The following is a 17,143-nucleotide window of genomic DNA, read 5'->3' as shown; positions in this document are numbered from 1 at the left end:
CGCCGGTCCTTTGCTTCGGTGTCAGAAGTCAACGGTCTAGAAATAAAAGAACAAAGACTCCATCTGTACTCGACTCGAATAAATACATAAACGAGTTCATTTGGATAATGTTATTCGCGCGTTCGCCGGCGCAGTAGCTCCCTAGTATCGCTTCATAACGTACATATTATACGAACGCGTGATTCGATAACGTGCTAGGTACCGATAAATTATTTCGTAATTAAACAATCGATTGCCGCGATCATTGTACATCACTAGTGCGTTTTAGTTTTTTTTCGTATTTAAACATACAATGGTATTTTTTAAATTGTATAATGTGCCAGTGATTAATTAACTAGTGGTGATTTTTTTTCTTTCGTGCCAGTGTTGTAGCTTGAAATAGTTGTGGGGTTTTGGCATCGGAATCACTTTCAGCTGCAGATAGGGATGTGCCTGTGTGAGTAAACCAGTATAGATTTGTTGTGTATTCATCTGTGATGTTTCACAATTTGTCATTTTTACGTTGACACTTTCTCTTTTTATTTGATAGTTAATATTTCTCGTTTGAAGCGTTTGTAATTAAATCTCGATGACAGTGATAACCGTGACTTACGACTTACGTGACGTCACATTGTTAGAATAAAAAAGTAAAATAAGACTTGTATCCATGGCCATAAAAAAGTTTTATAATATGTTTTGTATTTTAAGTAGGCGTTGGCGTCAGATCCTACAGTTTTTGTTATGTAAATATAACTTCTTTCTTGTGTATTAAGTGCGTGAATGATGCTTAAGAAACTAATTAAAATTCGATAACGCATCGCCCATAGGTTTCAATGCTAATGTTCCCGCTTTTGTATGTATAATTTAAATATGTACAGTCAACCACGGTCAAAAGTTACGTACATAGATATTTATGTAGTAAAAAATTGTGTGCCAAGTAAATCAATAAAGAAGATATCTTCACATTTTTCAAAACAGTTGCAATTTTTCACTATCTGAATATCAATTTTATCGTTAGTGTATTAAGCTGAACGGGGTCATCGACATTTTGAATGCTTGACCGTTGGCTCTGTCTACCCCGTAAATACGTGATATATGTATATTATTGCTGCTATATGCAATTAATTTGTTCATCTTTGTACTGTGAGAGGCTCACTGCCCTCACATATTATATGTGTCGAGGGTGATAAGATAATACGGAACACTAGCTTTGTGTTTTTGGGCTCCGCCTCCGTGGGAATCGATTTATATGTTATCAGCTAGATTTTACTCTGGGCTTTTCACCGTGGGAATGTACGAAAGTAAAACTAGCGTATGGTAACCAAAGTGCCAACTGTTTTTATCAAAGTCAGCCCAGCCCAGCTTTTGTGTTTATTTTGTTTTTCAATATGAATTTTATATAATGTAAGTATGCAACTATGATTTATCAAAGTGATAGTTGGTTGAAGAAAAAAAATGTCTATTGTTTTTGTGTAGTGAAAAATTTTTCGTTCAGTTACCTATTTAATAATTTTGAAAGTCATTGTTTGAATTCAATAAATTATTTGTGACCAACTTAGTTATTACTATAAATTTATATCAGTGTTATTCATAGCTGTAAGTTTTCTGCAGGAATACATACACATACATATGTACATATGGTCACGTCTATATCCCTTGTGGGGTAGACAGAGCCAACAATCTTGAAAAGACTGAATGGCGTGGCCATTCAGTCTTTTCAGCTATTTGGCTTAATGATAGAATTGAGATTCAAATAGTGACAGGTTGCTAGCCCATCGCCTAAATAAGAATCCCAAATTTGTAAGCCTATCCCTTAGTCGTCTTTTACGACATCCATGGGAAAGTGATGGAGTAGGGGAGACCTAGGAAGGTTGTGACAATTTTTGCTTTAAGGAGTATATCTCGTCGGAGAATCACAGCACAATTATAAACTCTATATCATATTATAGCGTAACCCTTACTCTTTCAAAAACTATCACATAAGTCAATAAAAAGTGGAAGGTTTCTGAGCATTTTCGAAAAAACTGGAGGTACTCCTTTTGTCACAACTCTCCTAACACCGAGGTAAGTTGTGACAATTTTATTTCTAGGTAAATAAAAATAATATTATGGGAATATAAACAAAAAAACACATAATTTTGCATAAAAGTTATATAATTATCATTTTTGTCTTGAATATAGGAACTAGAATGACATTAAACTTAAAAAAAACATTAATTATTTTATGTTATTGATAAGAGACAAATAGTTTTATAAGGAGGTAAAATTTTTAATCTAATCGGACAAACAATTATGACAGACATATTGCAGCTCGCCTCCAGTGCAGTCTTCGTGAAACCAGCCTTTGCATTCAAGGCACTGAACCCAATTCTCATTTGATCTGCTATTTTCATAAGGTTCAAGGCAGCATAAGCAAAAGCAATCATTTTCCGCATCTTCATCTATATCGCCTTCACCCTCCTTGTTGATTTTCTTGGCTTTCTTAGGTTTCTTCTCTTTTTCGGTCAAAACACGCTTTTTCACACTTTTTAACTTCCTTTTTTCTTCTATAGCAGCAATTTCATTCTTGACAGGTGTGTTGGTTAGCACCGCTGACTTGATCTTGCGTCTATTAGGCTGGTCCTTTTTTCTTGGTGCAGCTTTTGGTACTTAACGGCCTAACTGATTCTGGAGAGAACACATTAGAGACAGTAGCAAGAGGAGTACAAGCTCTAGACACGTATTTTTGCCACCTAGGAGAGTTGTGACACGCTGTCACAACTCTCCTAGGTGGCAAAAATCAGGACACCGTCGGAATATTATTTTGTAAATTCGAAACAAGATGCATACACAATAAAATATTACCATGCTTAGAAACTTAAAAAGACATGCTCCATAAAAAAATAATGAAAACCCGTGTTAGTGTTATAGGTTGTGATATAAACACAATCAAAATATTTATAAAAAAACTTACTTTTTGGATATTTTTTCGTGCCGTCGTCGTGCTCTTGCAACCGCTTGCCATGGGCCCCCGTGCTTACTGCGACAAATAGCGCGTCACAAGAGAGACTATTGTGCACTGTTGCCGTCCAGCTAACGGTCACGAATTTTCAGAAATCATCGCTGTCACAACTCTCCTCTGTCACAACTCACCCAGGTCTCCCCTAGTCCTATTCTTTTTTGTACTGGTGCTGGGAGCCACACGGCATAAATAAATTCTGCGTAATTCTGCAGGAATAAATAAGTAAATTTAGGTAACGTAGAGATTTGGGTTTGTCGAAGAAAATGAAAATATCAAATAAGATAACGTGCGATATGAAAAGATTGCGACAGATTACAAATAGTTTCCTTCTACGATAGGCCTTTGTTATCTATGAAAAAGTAAAAATAATGATTTACAGTTAAAAAAGCTTAAATGTTTTATGTCCTAAAATTTGACGTATCTGTCAGTCCTGAAAAAAAATATAATGACACTTGACACGGGAACCCGAACAAAATTATTCGATTTTCAATTGAAATGTCATTTTGACAGCTCATAAATATTAATGTCTATTATTTCGCGCCCGTCTCTCTTCCACCCGTTATTTTAACATATCACGTGCGTCTATTTATGGAGGTGTTTATAAAACAAAATAAAAAGTGAGTAAACCTGTCGTTTAAAGGATTTTTTTTTATTGGTTCTTTTGATTTTCCAGCAAATAATTATTTTTAATGAGTCATTTATTTTCTTGTTTATTATCTTGTTCTACAGTTGTATTATTCATAGAATGTAATGAAAATTAATGATAAGAGGTTATTGGTTTGGAAGATATAGATTTGATACCAAACAATGCATAAGTTATTACGAAATTTTTAATTATCTACACCCTACGTCCATATCCTTTGATCAGATAATCCGCCCCAAGATCTCTGACATACAGAAGATAGTAATAGATGCGAAGCTTGCTGCGACATTTGAGTGTTCTGTCGGAACCCTACTAGTGAGAGTACGAGTTCTCACTTCTGGTGTAAATCCCGCATACATCTTCAGCTCTCTAGAACGCGCCTTTCTACCAATCCAGCCCCCGTAACATGGCACGCGCGACGCCGTTTTTATCGCACGAAATACTATCGCTGTTTCGCTTTTTATTACGACGTGAAACGGGACAGCGATAGTTTTTAAGCATCGCGCGTGTCATTCTACGGGGGCTGGATTGGTTAGTCCTTGTCAGAGTCTAACCTTGGCAACCTGAGAGAGATGAGCTATCATACATACATAAAATAATACACAGCTCTTTCCCGGAGGGGTAGGCAGAGACTACCTCTTTCCACTTGCCATGATCTCTGCATACTTCCTTCGCTTCATCCACATTCATGAGCTATCATCCCTTATTAAAATCCCTAGCTAGCCACATCTGTCCGCTCATTGTTTTGTACCTATAGCCATGTGCAGCGAATTAGAACACGTGTTTGTTTGTAAGGCTTGATGTTTATATTAATTGGTGCTCTTGCGTACTCGCCACGTGGTAGTCCCACTAGGGTACTAGGTACTCTTGTTCCTGGAAGATAGAAAGAGTATCTGCATTGGACTTGTTTCTTTATACATTAAAAATGTCCTGATAATAATAAATTATTTTTCTAATTATGCGACTAAAATAACTTGCTGCTTATGAAGCCCGATTCTCAGGAATACGTCACACCTATAGTTTTATTGTGTCTTCTTAGATTATTACAAGCACCTTCTTCTAAATTATGACTAGTCCTGGTTGCGTCCTTACCATTATGGAGACGGTTACGTCCTTGAACCATAGATCCTTTTTATAACTGGTCACTTTACCCATTTTACCACCGACGTTCTTATTTATAAACACCATTAACCCGCAACGGGTTTTCTGAACAGGGAATGCAAATGCCATCTACAGCAAAGTGTGATTTATTTTTTCAGTAAGTAGACCAAATAAAGTTGTGGTCTAAGGCTTTTTTTCATGCCATAACGTTACCGTTTTCAGATATGGGACTTGATAACAAAATATGCATGTTGTGACGTTTAGATAAAACGTCGCAGTTAAGAGAGATAAGAGATAATTGAAAGATCCATAGAATAAGTACAATTTTTAATAGCGGATTAGTTTTTTTAGTTTAGTTATAGATCTAGCAGGTAAACGCCAGAGGATAGCGAGTTACTTAACTTAGTGATCGCCGTAATGGGATTTGATCATAGATAGCCAGACACCGCGTAAAGTCTTAATACAAATATGTAATATCTTTAAAAAAAATCTCAGTCATACTCTTAGAAATAACGTAAAGTTTCATCATGAATCATCAACATTAACAAACAACGAACTTTGAGCTCGAAGAGAAAAATAGGTCTTCTAGGACAAACATACAAACCTGATCAAATCAGGGCCGTTTTCGAGAAGGGCCAGGTCAAGAACATCACAAAATTTCGACTAATTGCAAACTTCATTGTTCTAAAAAGAACAACTTTTCTGAGAATATAAAAGACATTCACCGTTCTGTTATTAGGTAAACATTTTGACACGCGTTTTAAGATCCTGTTCAAACGCCCGTAAACATCGATGATATCCGTAACAAGATGCTGCATTTATGAATCATTGTTATCAGTTTATGTATCTATATATATATATTTATGTATACAAAATGCTTTTTTTCCCGGAAGCGAAGTCAGAGACAACATGTTTCCACTTAGGCACTACGATCATTGCATACCTACTTCGGGTTTACTTTCATCATTTTGTTTTATTAATTTCTTTCGTTTAATTCTGGTACCATGGTATAGTTCCATGTATTGTTAATTAAAGACATGTCAGTACACTTTAAATACTATATTGTTATATATATAGAAATAGATTGTCTGTGCAGCACTAGAGCAATGTATTCGAGTACTCACAAGTAACCAATGTGTGCATGATTGATTGATACTAATCCGATAAAAAAAATGACCTCTGTGTGAATTTCAGCCAGGTAGGGCGGATGAGTCATTAAAATGAGTCAGGTTTTATCTTTATTTTATTTTTTCATATCAAGTGTGTGTAGATAAAGATAATTCAAGTACGTAAAACATGCAATCAAGTGTTCAAAGTTCTAACAAAACATGTTTTAATTTCACTTATGAATGAATAAGATTCGAATCAAAGATCCATTGACGAGACGTCAGGATGTTAGACACAAATCCTCGGGTTGACCGTGTGGTTTCCAGCAGTTTGGAATTATATAAACGAAAGAATTTTAACATTTAACATTAAATTACATATATTGTTTTCTGACTTGCCAGATTTCCATTAGATTAGAATGGTAGGTACTGTTCCATTTCTTTTCTAGTGTAATTATGTTGTAGGAGGCGAATAATGTACAAAAACGCTTACTTGTTACTTGAATTTCTTTTTTATTGTCCAAAAAGGGAACAAAATATAATATATGCCTTTAAGTTTATGTTCTGCTAGCGGCCCGGCTTCGCTCGTGGGACATTCATAGCCTATAACATTCGCAGATGGTGTACCTTTTTAACGAATTTTTACGATCAGTTCAGTATTTCCGCAGATAAGCCCTTATATAAACGATCAAAACATACTCTAACTCTTTGTAATATAAGTATAGAATTTGCCGTGTGGTTCCTCGGCACCAATACAAAAAAGAACAGGACCACTCCATCTCTTTCCCATAGATGTCGTTAAAGGCGACTAAGGGATAGGCTTACAATCTTGGGATTCTTATTTTAGGCGATGGGCTAGCAACTTGCCACTATTTGAATCTCAATTCTATCATTAAGCCAAATAGCTGAACGTGGCCATTTAGTCTTTTCAAGTCTGTTGGCTCTGTCTACCCCGCAAGGGATATAGACGTGAGTATATATGTATGTATGTATGTATAGATGTATGTGTATTTCCCAAGATTGCTGACAAAACATGTCGCAAATGACGCACATCTTGACATGGTAGCGATAAAGAGGCAAACATACAAACATTCAAAACTATGTCACAGTCAAGCCAATTAACCCACATCACTCGTGTTTGTAAACAACGCCGTACGGACGGACAGATCGATAGACTATTTATATGGACATATGTATAAGTGATCAAGTTGTTATCAGATAAAATAATCCCAATAATAACGCGAAAGAAGGAAATGTATAAAGCTGTCCATGATATTAAGGCATTTTTATGTAACAATGCGGAATAGTAAAAAAATAATGAGTTCTCAATGATTTACTTGTATGTTAATAAAATTGGCGGGAATGTACTTACTACAATGGCCAATTTTATAAATTTACTCCACAATGGTTCATATGAAGATACAGTGACTAATTTTATATCTGATCAATGGAACATATAAAGATTATTATATATTTATGTGCCGTGTGGCTCCCGGCACCAATACTAAAAAGAATAGGATCACCCCATCTCTTTCCCATGGATGTCGTAAAAGGCGACTAAGGGACAGGCTTACAAACTTGGGATTCTTTTTTAGGCGATGGGCTAGCAACCTGTCCCTATTTGAATCTCAATTCTATCTTAATGATATTATATTATTTATTATAGCCAAATAGCTGAAAATGGCCATTCAGTATTTTCAAGACTGTTGGCTCTGTCTTCCCCGCGAGGGATATAGACGTGACCATATGTATGTATGTATGTATAAAGATTATTTGATGGGCAATGTCATTACCAGTATGTTGAATGCAAAACCATTGTTTTGTGCTTGATTGATTTTTACCTGATTCTTACCACTGAAGAGTGAAGTGCATCGCCGGCAATATACTGGGCCAAATGTGATCTGAACGTGGCCTATCAGTCTATTCAAGACTATTGGCTCTGTCTACCCCGCAAGGGATATAGACGTGATTATGTGCGTGTGCGTGTGTATGTGTATGTGTAAATGTGATCTGGCAGAGTTTGAACGCTAAGAAAAGTTAAGAAGTTTTTAACATAAATCTTTTTACCCCGCGGCTCTGCTAGCGTAAAATGTAAAATTCTGTTCCCGTGGGAATTTTGGCTAATCGTCTTTTCCCTAAGGACTTTGGTCCTTGTACTTGCCCAGCTAATTACGCCCAGTAGTTTTGACTACACGTTGTCAAGTAAGTAACGCAAGAGTTTTATGTGTCAATGTTTCTATAGAAATATTACAGATTAATATGACAGAGCCAACAATGTTAAAAACACTGATAGGCCACGTTCGGTTGTTTCGCAAAATGATAGAATTGAGATTCAAATAGTGACAGGTTGCTAGCCCATCGCCTTAGGAGAATCTCAAGTTTATAAGCCTATCCCTTTGTCGCCTTTTACGACATCCACGGGAAAGAGATGGATCGGTCCTATTCTTTTTTTCTATTTGTGCCGGGAACCACACGGCAGGACAGATTGTATACCAACATTATAAAAGATTTACCTACCATCAACATAGCTCTTGGGTAACAGCTTTTCCGTCAATGTAAGCGCGCGCATACACTGCGCAATGGCATCAACTCAATTGTATGAATCATTGGTAATGGGAGAAGCCACGTGTGTCCAATGTTTGTGTCACGAATTGATAATAGGAAGATTATTTATGAGGTGTATGTTCTTGTAATATATAAATATGTATAGACAAAGTGTGGATGGATGAAGAATGTTTTTCTGTAGGTAAAGGACAATTTTAAGTTGTATAATTTTTGTGGTGATGATGATCAAAAAAATTTAAAACTAAATTTTTAAGTATATTTTTGTCAGTATATTCTTCACATTTTGCTTTACTATAAGAATAATGAATGATGCGTGCTTAGTTTTGGGTCTAAAAACTGATTTCTTTCCTCCAATTTTGCGCTGGTAACCGGTCACCTCGCGTGCAAACGCTAGTCATTATGCTATCGATGATAAAAAAGATAACATTACTCTTTTATATGAGAGAGTGGAAGCGCTCAAATTTTATAACGACAAAGCCATCAGAGCGGGCTAGACTAGTTTGGATCATAGTGGGCCGTTGGGTTTTGGCCAAATAGTTTAGGCGTTGTCACATATATTTATTACAAGCAGTGGATTTTTCGTAACACAGGTATCTTAGTATTATTTCATTAAACTAGTATTTCAATTTGGTGATTGCTAAGTGGCTGATTACATTGTCAGAGATCAAATACACGGCGTGGTGTTTGATTGCACTCAGAAAGAAAGAAAGAAAGAAAAATATTTTATTTACTATCACAAACTTAACTATACTAAGTAACAGGATTTTACAATTTGTGCGTTCTTGTGAATATCAAAGGTAAAGTGTTCACTGTTACACCTGTGGGTTTCACAACCAATGATTATAGAATCAGTAGTCTCTTAAACAAATGTACCAGCTATTTCACTATGTCACTATCCTAACTAATATTATAAATGGGAAGGTAAATTTGTTTGTTTGTTTGTTACCTCTTCACGAGTTATCTACTGAATTTTTTATTTTAAATGGAACGTGTTAAGAGTCTGGTGAAGGACATAGGGTACCTATCATCCCGGTGAAAACTATAGTAGCTGATTTGCGAAAAAACTGTATTTTGTAAGTGGCGCTAAATTCGGCGCTTTTTGTAGGTGGCGTTTAATTCGTTGCTTTTGGTAGGTGGTGTTTATTTGTCGCTTTTTTGTAGATTGCGTTAAATTCGCGCGGGCGAAGCTAGGATTCTTCTTTTAGGCGATGGTTGGTGATGGTTTCAAATAGTGACAGGTTACTATCACCTGTCACTATTTGAATCTCAATTCTATCATAAAGCCTGACAGCTTAACGTGGTCTATTAGTCTTTCGAGACCGCTGGCTCTGTCTACCCCGCAGGGGATATAGACGTGAAAGCTGCTGGTAAAAGCTAGTTTCACTATAAAACAATAGTATCTTTATGTGATTGCGACTGCGAGGTCGTTGCTCTGGCCACATCAAATACCATTGCTAGACATAATGCTGATAGACAGATAGATTCACTAGTGAATGATGCATCTCGAAAGTATTTTAAGAAGAATAATTCATACTACTTCTCAAGGTGCCGTGTGGTTCCCGGCACCAATACAAAAAATAATAGGACCACTCCATTTCTTTCCCATGGATATCGTAAAAGGCGACTAAGGGATAGGCTTACATACTTGTGATTCAATTCCATCATTAAGCCGAGCAGCTGAATGTGGCCATTCAGTCTTTTCGGGACTATGGGCTCTGTCTACCCTGTAAGGAATATAAATGTGACTTTATGTATGTATGTATGCACATCTTAAGAACATCGGTGGTCGAATCGGTAAGGTGCCCGGTTAAAATGCGTGTGGCGGAAAAAGGCACAGGTTCAAATCCCACCTCGGCCATTTACCAATATTTATTTTGAAAGTTATGTACATTAGTTTGAATACAAACTGATGCTCTCACGGTGAGGAAAAACATCGTGAGGAAACCTGCACAGTTAGGCAACTCGATGTGTAACCACGGATCAAATTCGGGTTAGGTTTACGTTACGTTTACAGTTGGGAGTCGCTTTGTGTATAAACCTGACTCGCCCAATCTAGGATCCATGGTCAAAGGCATACCCCGGGCTCCTCTCTAGACTGGTGAGGATGGAACCGGGACTAAAGCCAGGAGGAAGAATTCGTACTTCTCACAGTTGTCAGACAATATTTGTTTTGTGTAAAACCTGACTAACCCAATCCAAAATCCTGGTCAGAAGGCATACCCCGGGCTAATCTCCAGAGGGGTGAAGATGTATGATGAAGAAGATGATGAAGACCCGGGATTATCGCCAGGAGAAAGAAGAAGAAGGCTATAGTAGGTTTCGAGTAATGTGTGGCTCCATCCCTGAAGAGAGTTCATTATCTATGGGTGATTCAAGCAATTACGCGAGATGACGCACGTCTCACCATAGTGGCCCTGACAACAGCGAACTTTACCCAACTTCCACCAAAGGGAAAGAGATTTTTATTTTTAAATTTCATATAAGTCAATTAATCACAACAATGTATTTCATTTCTATTCTAAGTTTGGATAGTTGTAAAGTTGACGTTGTTGAAGAAAATGCTGCAGTGCAGTTTGTTACCGCTTCTTCTGCACTGACGCTTTGGATGCGGCAGTAAACTTAGTTTTAAGTAATTTATTTGACGTCAAGCAATGTTGTGAAACCAATTATTAAGTGATATCAAGTGTCCCATAACAATTAATAAAAAAATTTGAATTTGAGATATAATTGATTTTTACACGGTACAAAGGCTGGAAGAAACAGTCTCAAGTACAAAAGTTAAGATTTAAACAGTACTAACAGTTCTTCATCTAGTTTATTAACGAAGTTATCTATGCAATGTACGGAGGACAGAGGAAAACGGAACAGCCATGACTGCCGCTTTAATTTATTTAACACGCAGAGCGAAATAGCTGGGCGCCGAGTCTGTTAAACATAGCAAGAAACCAAGTATAATAAAAAATAATAGAAAAATGGAATTTACCAAGCGGAGGAAATTAAAGAGATAATTCGAGAAAGAGTGGAACAAGTGAAAGAGTTAGAATATCTAGCTATATTAATGATTACCGATTATTATGATTAGTGCCATATGGCACTAATAAAAAAAAAGAAAAGGACTTCCATCTCTATCCCATGGATGCCGTAAAAGGCAGCTTAGGGATAGGCTTATGAACTTAGCTAGCTTAGCTAGCAACTATTTGAATCTCAATTCTATCATTAAGCCAAACAGCTGAGCGTGGCCTTTCAGTCTTTTCGGGAATGTTGGCACTGTATACCCCGCAAGGGATTTAGACCTTATTATATGTGTGTCTGTCGATCGATGTACGATCGGAAATGCGATGTTGCCGAGCGAATGCGGGTAACACATCGAGTGGAGTGAGTAACACGCCTTAAAGAGTAATCATGAGTTGAAATTAAATTTATTTTACGCACTTGACGCCCAGTTTTTTGAGAACGTGACACTGGTACTCGTATGAGTGGTTTCGTCTGTTTGTGATCTACAGTCGTGACCTTTACGAACTGGGCAAGATAAGTGTTAGAGGGACGCCTTTTGAAGAGGCATATGAAGTAGTTTCAAAGACCTCGATTTTGTGTATTATTCTATTTGTAAAATTGAGACGAGAAATAGAAATACCCGCAAGAATCTATGTAATCGATAAAATATGTAAGTGACTGTTTTTCGAAGAGCTCTTTTATAACAAACATATAAAATCTTGATTCACTTCTCTTCAATATGTTTGCGTGTTTCCAATTCTTAGTTGGCCGTCATAATGTGAGCACCTTTTGATACCAATTTATCTTTAACTAGCTGTTCCCGTGACTTCGTCTGCGTGAAATAGTTATTTTGGGCATCTTTGAAGCCCTCAATGTCGAATAATTTTCCCCGTTTTTTTCACATACTCGTATTCCAATATTTTTTTGCTTCTTATAGTTGCCGCGTGATGTTATATAGACTAAAGCCTTCCTGTATAAATGGTCTATGCAACGAAAATTTTTTTTTTCAATTCGTACCAATAGTTCCTGAGATTAGCGCGTTCAAACAAACAAACAAAAAAACAAACTCTTCAGCTTTATAATATTAGTATAGATAACATTTGTTGTTGTAATCAAACAATTTGCATATGCGGCGAAATATTTTCAATTTTGAAATTACCATTAATTATATTATTTTTTTTTAAATGTCCTGTAGCTATAATGTTTGTTCTAATCCTATAATCTTTTTCCTGGGCGCAACCTTAACACTATCCTTTAAGGTCATGTCCTCGTAATGCGTATCTTTTACAAACAGCAGAAGATTAGTCGCACAACTCAACTCATTTCAATTGACTGACTGGGAAGGTGGAAAATCATTTAGCGGTACTTAAAATGTATAACTTCGATAGATTGTTCTATTGCCACGTATTGGGAAAAGAATTAGCTTAATTTTTTTTTATTTTTAACTCTACAAGTTGATACAGTTTTTCCGGGGTCATCCACTATTTATAAAGGAAATGTAAGTTCTTCTGTTTTTATGTACTCTCTCTTTGGCTTCAAGCCAAAGTAGGTAATTACTCAGTGGATGATAGTAGTGATTCAAAGTTTGATGTGAATCTAAGAGACATGACATTTTAAGACTTTAGTCAATACTTAATTGTCTATTTTGAAGTCGATATGTAATTCATGTATTCTCTTGAAAGAAATATTGTCATTTGAGACATAATTAAATGACATGATTGTAAAGCTTTTCTTTTTTAAATAATCAACCATCATCACTTTTAATTTCATTATCTTATACAAACGCATTATGAATACTAGTAAAATCGTTATGCAGAGCTGAATTGGCATTTGTCCGAAGTTCAGCGTCATTATTCTAGCAATTACGGCCAATTTTGGCATTTTAACTGCCTGCGTAATTGTTTCATTCCCAAGTAATTTTGAAGTTTTAATAGGTGAGATCTAATATTTAATATGTTGTTATGTTTGAGAACTACCTAAATGTTATCAACACAGTTGGTTGGCTTAACTTTATTCTCAATAGGTTAGATAAAAAAGGCTTTGTTTTGATCTTACTGAAATTGTAAATTATTAGATATGATAATATTTTTATCTACTTTTTTATATATCGCTATGTTATCTTTTTTTATGTTGGTATTATTGTTAGTTTTTTAACATTTTAAATAACGTAGACGAGTTGCATATTCGCGAGCATTTAATAAGAAATTAATACCTACTTATACATATGTCTTTCATGAGGAAGTTTTACGTTATCTCCCGTGTTTACATCGATTTAACTTCTCTTTTGTGTTTTGCTGTACCTGAGCTAAAATTGTATCAGAATTGAACTAATCAAGTAGACCTGTAATGTGGTCTGGTTCCAGGTGGTTTATATCAGAAGCAATACCTATATTACCACAAAGTTGGAAGAATTTGGTTCTTATTGTGAATAGAATAGACATACATACATATAATCACATCTGTATCCCTTGCAGGGTAGACAAAGCTAACAGTCTTGAAAAGACTTGAAAAGCCACGTTCAGCTGTTTGGCTTAATGATAGAATTTAGATTCAAATAGTGACTGGTCGCTAGCCCATCGCCTAAAAGAAGAATCCCAAGTTTGTAAGCCTATCTCTTAGTCGCCTTTCACGACATCCATGGGAAAGAGATGGAGTGGTCCTATTCTTTTTGTATTAGTGCCGTGAACCACACGGCAAATTCTATACTTGGTTGATTTGGTGCCGAGAACCACACGGCACCAATAGAAAAAAGAAGAATTTTTGACAGATATTAGAAGAATTTTTTGGTCCAAAATATTTGAACAGAGCGATGAATATAGTCTCAGAAGAAGAAACTCTTCTGACTTCGCTCCGAGAAACAATATGCAATAGAATAGATTCTTTATTTGCTTACGATTAGAGTATACAAAAGGTGTAGCATTAAACATACTATTTCCTCCTGATCGGCCATTTTGTGTGTCTGTGTGTGTGATGTAACCTTTGTAGTGATGATTTAACCTATTTTTTTTTTCTAATCCAGCGAGCAAAAGCGACGGCCGCCGTCGCTCACCGTAAGATGCGTTCGCTGCTCGCGTACTACGCGGAGGCAGTGATGACAGCGGCCGCGCGCGGTGCCGGCTGCGCGCTCGGCTGCAGCGGCCGCGGCGATTGCATGAACGGCACGTGTCTGTGCGAGATACGTTATGCTGGCGACGAGTGCGCAGCGCCCAACCTGCCCTATCACGCCTGTAAGTTGTGTTACCCCCGCTTCATGTAGTGCTGCTGAAGAATGCGGATACGAGTATGCGCTTGAGTTGAAAGAAGAAGAAAAAGAAGTGTCGTGTGGTTCCCGCGGCACCGATACAAAAAAAAAAGAATAGGACCACTCCGTCTCGTTCCCATGGATGTCGTGAAAGGCGACTAAGGGATAGGCTTATAAAATTGCGATCCTTTTTTTTAGGCGATGGGCTAGCAACCTGTCACTATTTAGATCTCAATTCCATCATTAAGCCGAGCAGCTGAACGTGGCCATTCAGTCTTTTCGAGACTATTGGCTCTGTCTACCCCGTAAGGGATATGGACGTGACTATATGTATGTATGTACGTGATAATAATGCGACGTATTAAGATAATGCCGAAATACGTAAAGTGACGAGCTGTCAACTAAACCGTTGTGTTACCCCCGCTAACTCACTTCATTTCATATAGAGTTGAAGAGTGTGGATCGTATTCACATTTTTCAGCTGTATATGATGCGCTCGAGTTTCGATAGTCGAAAGAAGAAGGAAAAAACAGTGCCGTGCGGTTCCCGGCACCGATAATAAAAAAAAAGAATAGGACCACTCCGTCTCGTTCCCCTGGATGTCGTAGAAGGCGACTAAGGGAATAGGCTTACAAACTTGGGATTCTTTTTTTAGGCGATGGGCTAGCAACCTGTGTCACTATTTGAATCTCAATTCCATCATTAAGCCGAGCAGCTGAGCGTGACCATTCAGTCTTTTCAAGATTGTTGGCTCTGTCTACCCCGCTAGGGATACGGCCGTGATCATATGTATGTAAAAAAAAATCTATTCCAGGCATCGGCGGCGTTTTCCTACTGGTGGCGTTCGTGTGCGCCGTCCAGCTGACCATATGCGTGGTGACCGAGTACAGGAGGCTGAAGGCACCCACCTTCCTGAGAGCTTGTAAGGTCACCACTCAGAAGATGCTTTACCTGGTCGCGTTCTTGGCGTCCCTAATACGTGGCGCGTACTTCGTGTCCCCGGTGAGTTGGTTGTAGCTGCGGCTCTGTCCACCCCGTTAAGGATAAATATGTGATTATGTATAAATAAGAAAAAATAAATATGGGACAAATTACACAGATTAATTAGCCTCGAAGTAAGTTCGAAACTTGTGTTACGAGATACTAACCCAACGATACTACTTATATTTTATAATGAATACTTATATAGATAAACATCCAAACCAGACCGGGATTCGAACCCGGGACCTTCGGTGTCACAATCAAACGTATTTACCGCTGCGCCACAGAGGCCGTATATGTATTATATGTATATGTATGTGTCATCCTCACCACTCTACCACTCACCACATACGCAGAGAAATCTCGCACATATTAGATTAGGTACTAGCTGTTGCCCGCAACTCCGTTTGCGTGAAGGCTGATCCAGGTGATTATTATGTTGATATATTAGAGGCGACTGATAGTGACATTCGTGAGAGCTTGCTTGTTCTGGTTCTTATTTTTTATATTAATCACATATAAGAACAATTTTTTTTGCAAACATCAAAAGCACTCTTGGTCGAAAATATATGAACAAAGTGATGAATTTAGTCTCAGAATTTAGATGAAACCCTTCTGACTTCGCTCTGTGAAACAATTATGTAACTAATACTACTATTCTTTTCATTCCTTCTGCAGTCGGCGTTCCAAGAGGGGTGGGCGACGAGTCTTCTATCAGCTTACTACCCGCTCCTCATGTCTGGCTCCTCGCTGATTGTCTGCTTCTGGGCAGAGGTGAGTCTTTACCAGACATAAAGTTGATTCTGTACCTTACTATGTTTGAATACAGCTAGTTTTTGCATGTATTGTATGCCCGTGAAAAATTTGAAAATCCCGTCTTTGTCAATCAAGCTGGAAATTGAGAAATCCTTCACTTTGTTATCAATTCCACTTTGTCTGTCAATGAGTCAGTTACGTAAGAGATTTAAATAATGTCAATTGATAATAAGCTTCGTAAAGAATAATGCGCAGCACTTACGTTAAGGTAACTCATAAAAAGTATATTAAATTAAATCCTATCATGTCACTCTTTAAAGTATTTTTTTACCTTAACACATACAACTCCATCTATTAGTGATTTTTGAAACTAAAACATCGACAAGTTTAAGTTGTAATGTTCTTGGATTAACCTAGGTGGCGACACTGTCTCTGTATTGGTTGATCGCATCGATCACGCTAGATGGCGCTACAGGTTCTATCAATTCTAAGCAGTGCACTATGCAATACATTGATGATGAGCATACGGTCTTGTTTTCACGCATTTCAGTAACTACGTCTAACAGCAGTGATTTTGACCATACCAAGTATGTTTTGTCACTACGTAGATGTTTGAATTTAGATTCCATTACGAAGCCATACAGCTGAACGTGGCCTTTCGGTCTTTTTAAGACTGTTGGCTCGGTCTACCCCGCCAGGGATACTGACGCGACCATATGTATGTATAACTCTGGCAAGAGGATTTATCCGGCTTGAAATTGGGACCGCTGGTTTGT

General features: G+C 37.4%; 1 protein-coding gene across 1 annotated transcript in view; it reads left to right on the top strand.

Moving 5' to 3' along the window:
• LOC106135782 (uncharacterized) overlaps nt 1-17,143 on the top strand; it is a 71,976-nt gene that overhangs the window by 18,047 nt on the left and 36,786 nt on the right. Inside the window, exons 2-4 of the mRNA XM_013336160.2 lie at nt 14,409-14,616; nt 15,445-15,632; nt 16,290-16,385. Coding sequence (XP_013191614.1) covers nt 14,445-14,616; nt 15,445-15,632; nt 16,290-16,385 — 456 coding nt within the window. The 5' untranslated portion in view covers nt 14,409-14,444. The remainder of the gene's footprint in view (nt 1-14,408; nt 14,617-15,444; nt 15,633-16,289; nt 16,386-17,143) is intronic.

The sequence above is a fragment of the Amyelois transitella genome, chromosome 24 (assembly GCF_032362555.1).
Source record: "Amyelois transitella isolate CPQ chromosome 24, ilAmyTran1.1, whole genome shotgun sequence".
Lineage (NCBI taxonomy): Eukaryota > Metazoa > Arthropoda > Insecta > Lepidoptera > Pyralidae > Amyelois > Amyelois transitella.
Note: the sequence above shows the minus strand (reverse complement) of the source record. Positions and strands in the feature narration are given on the sequence as shown.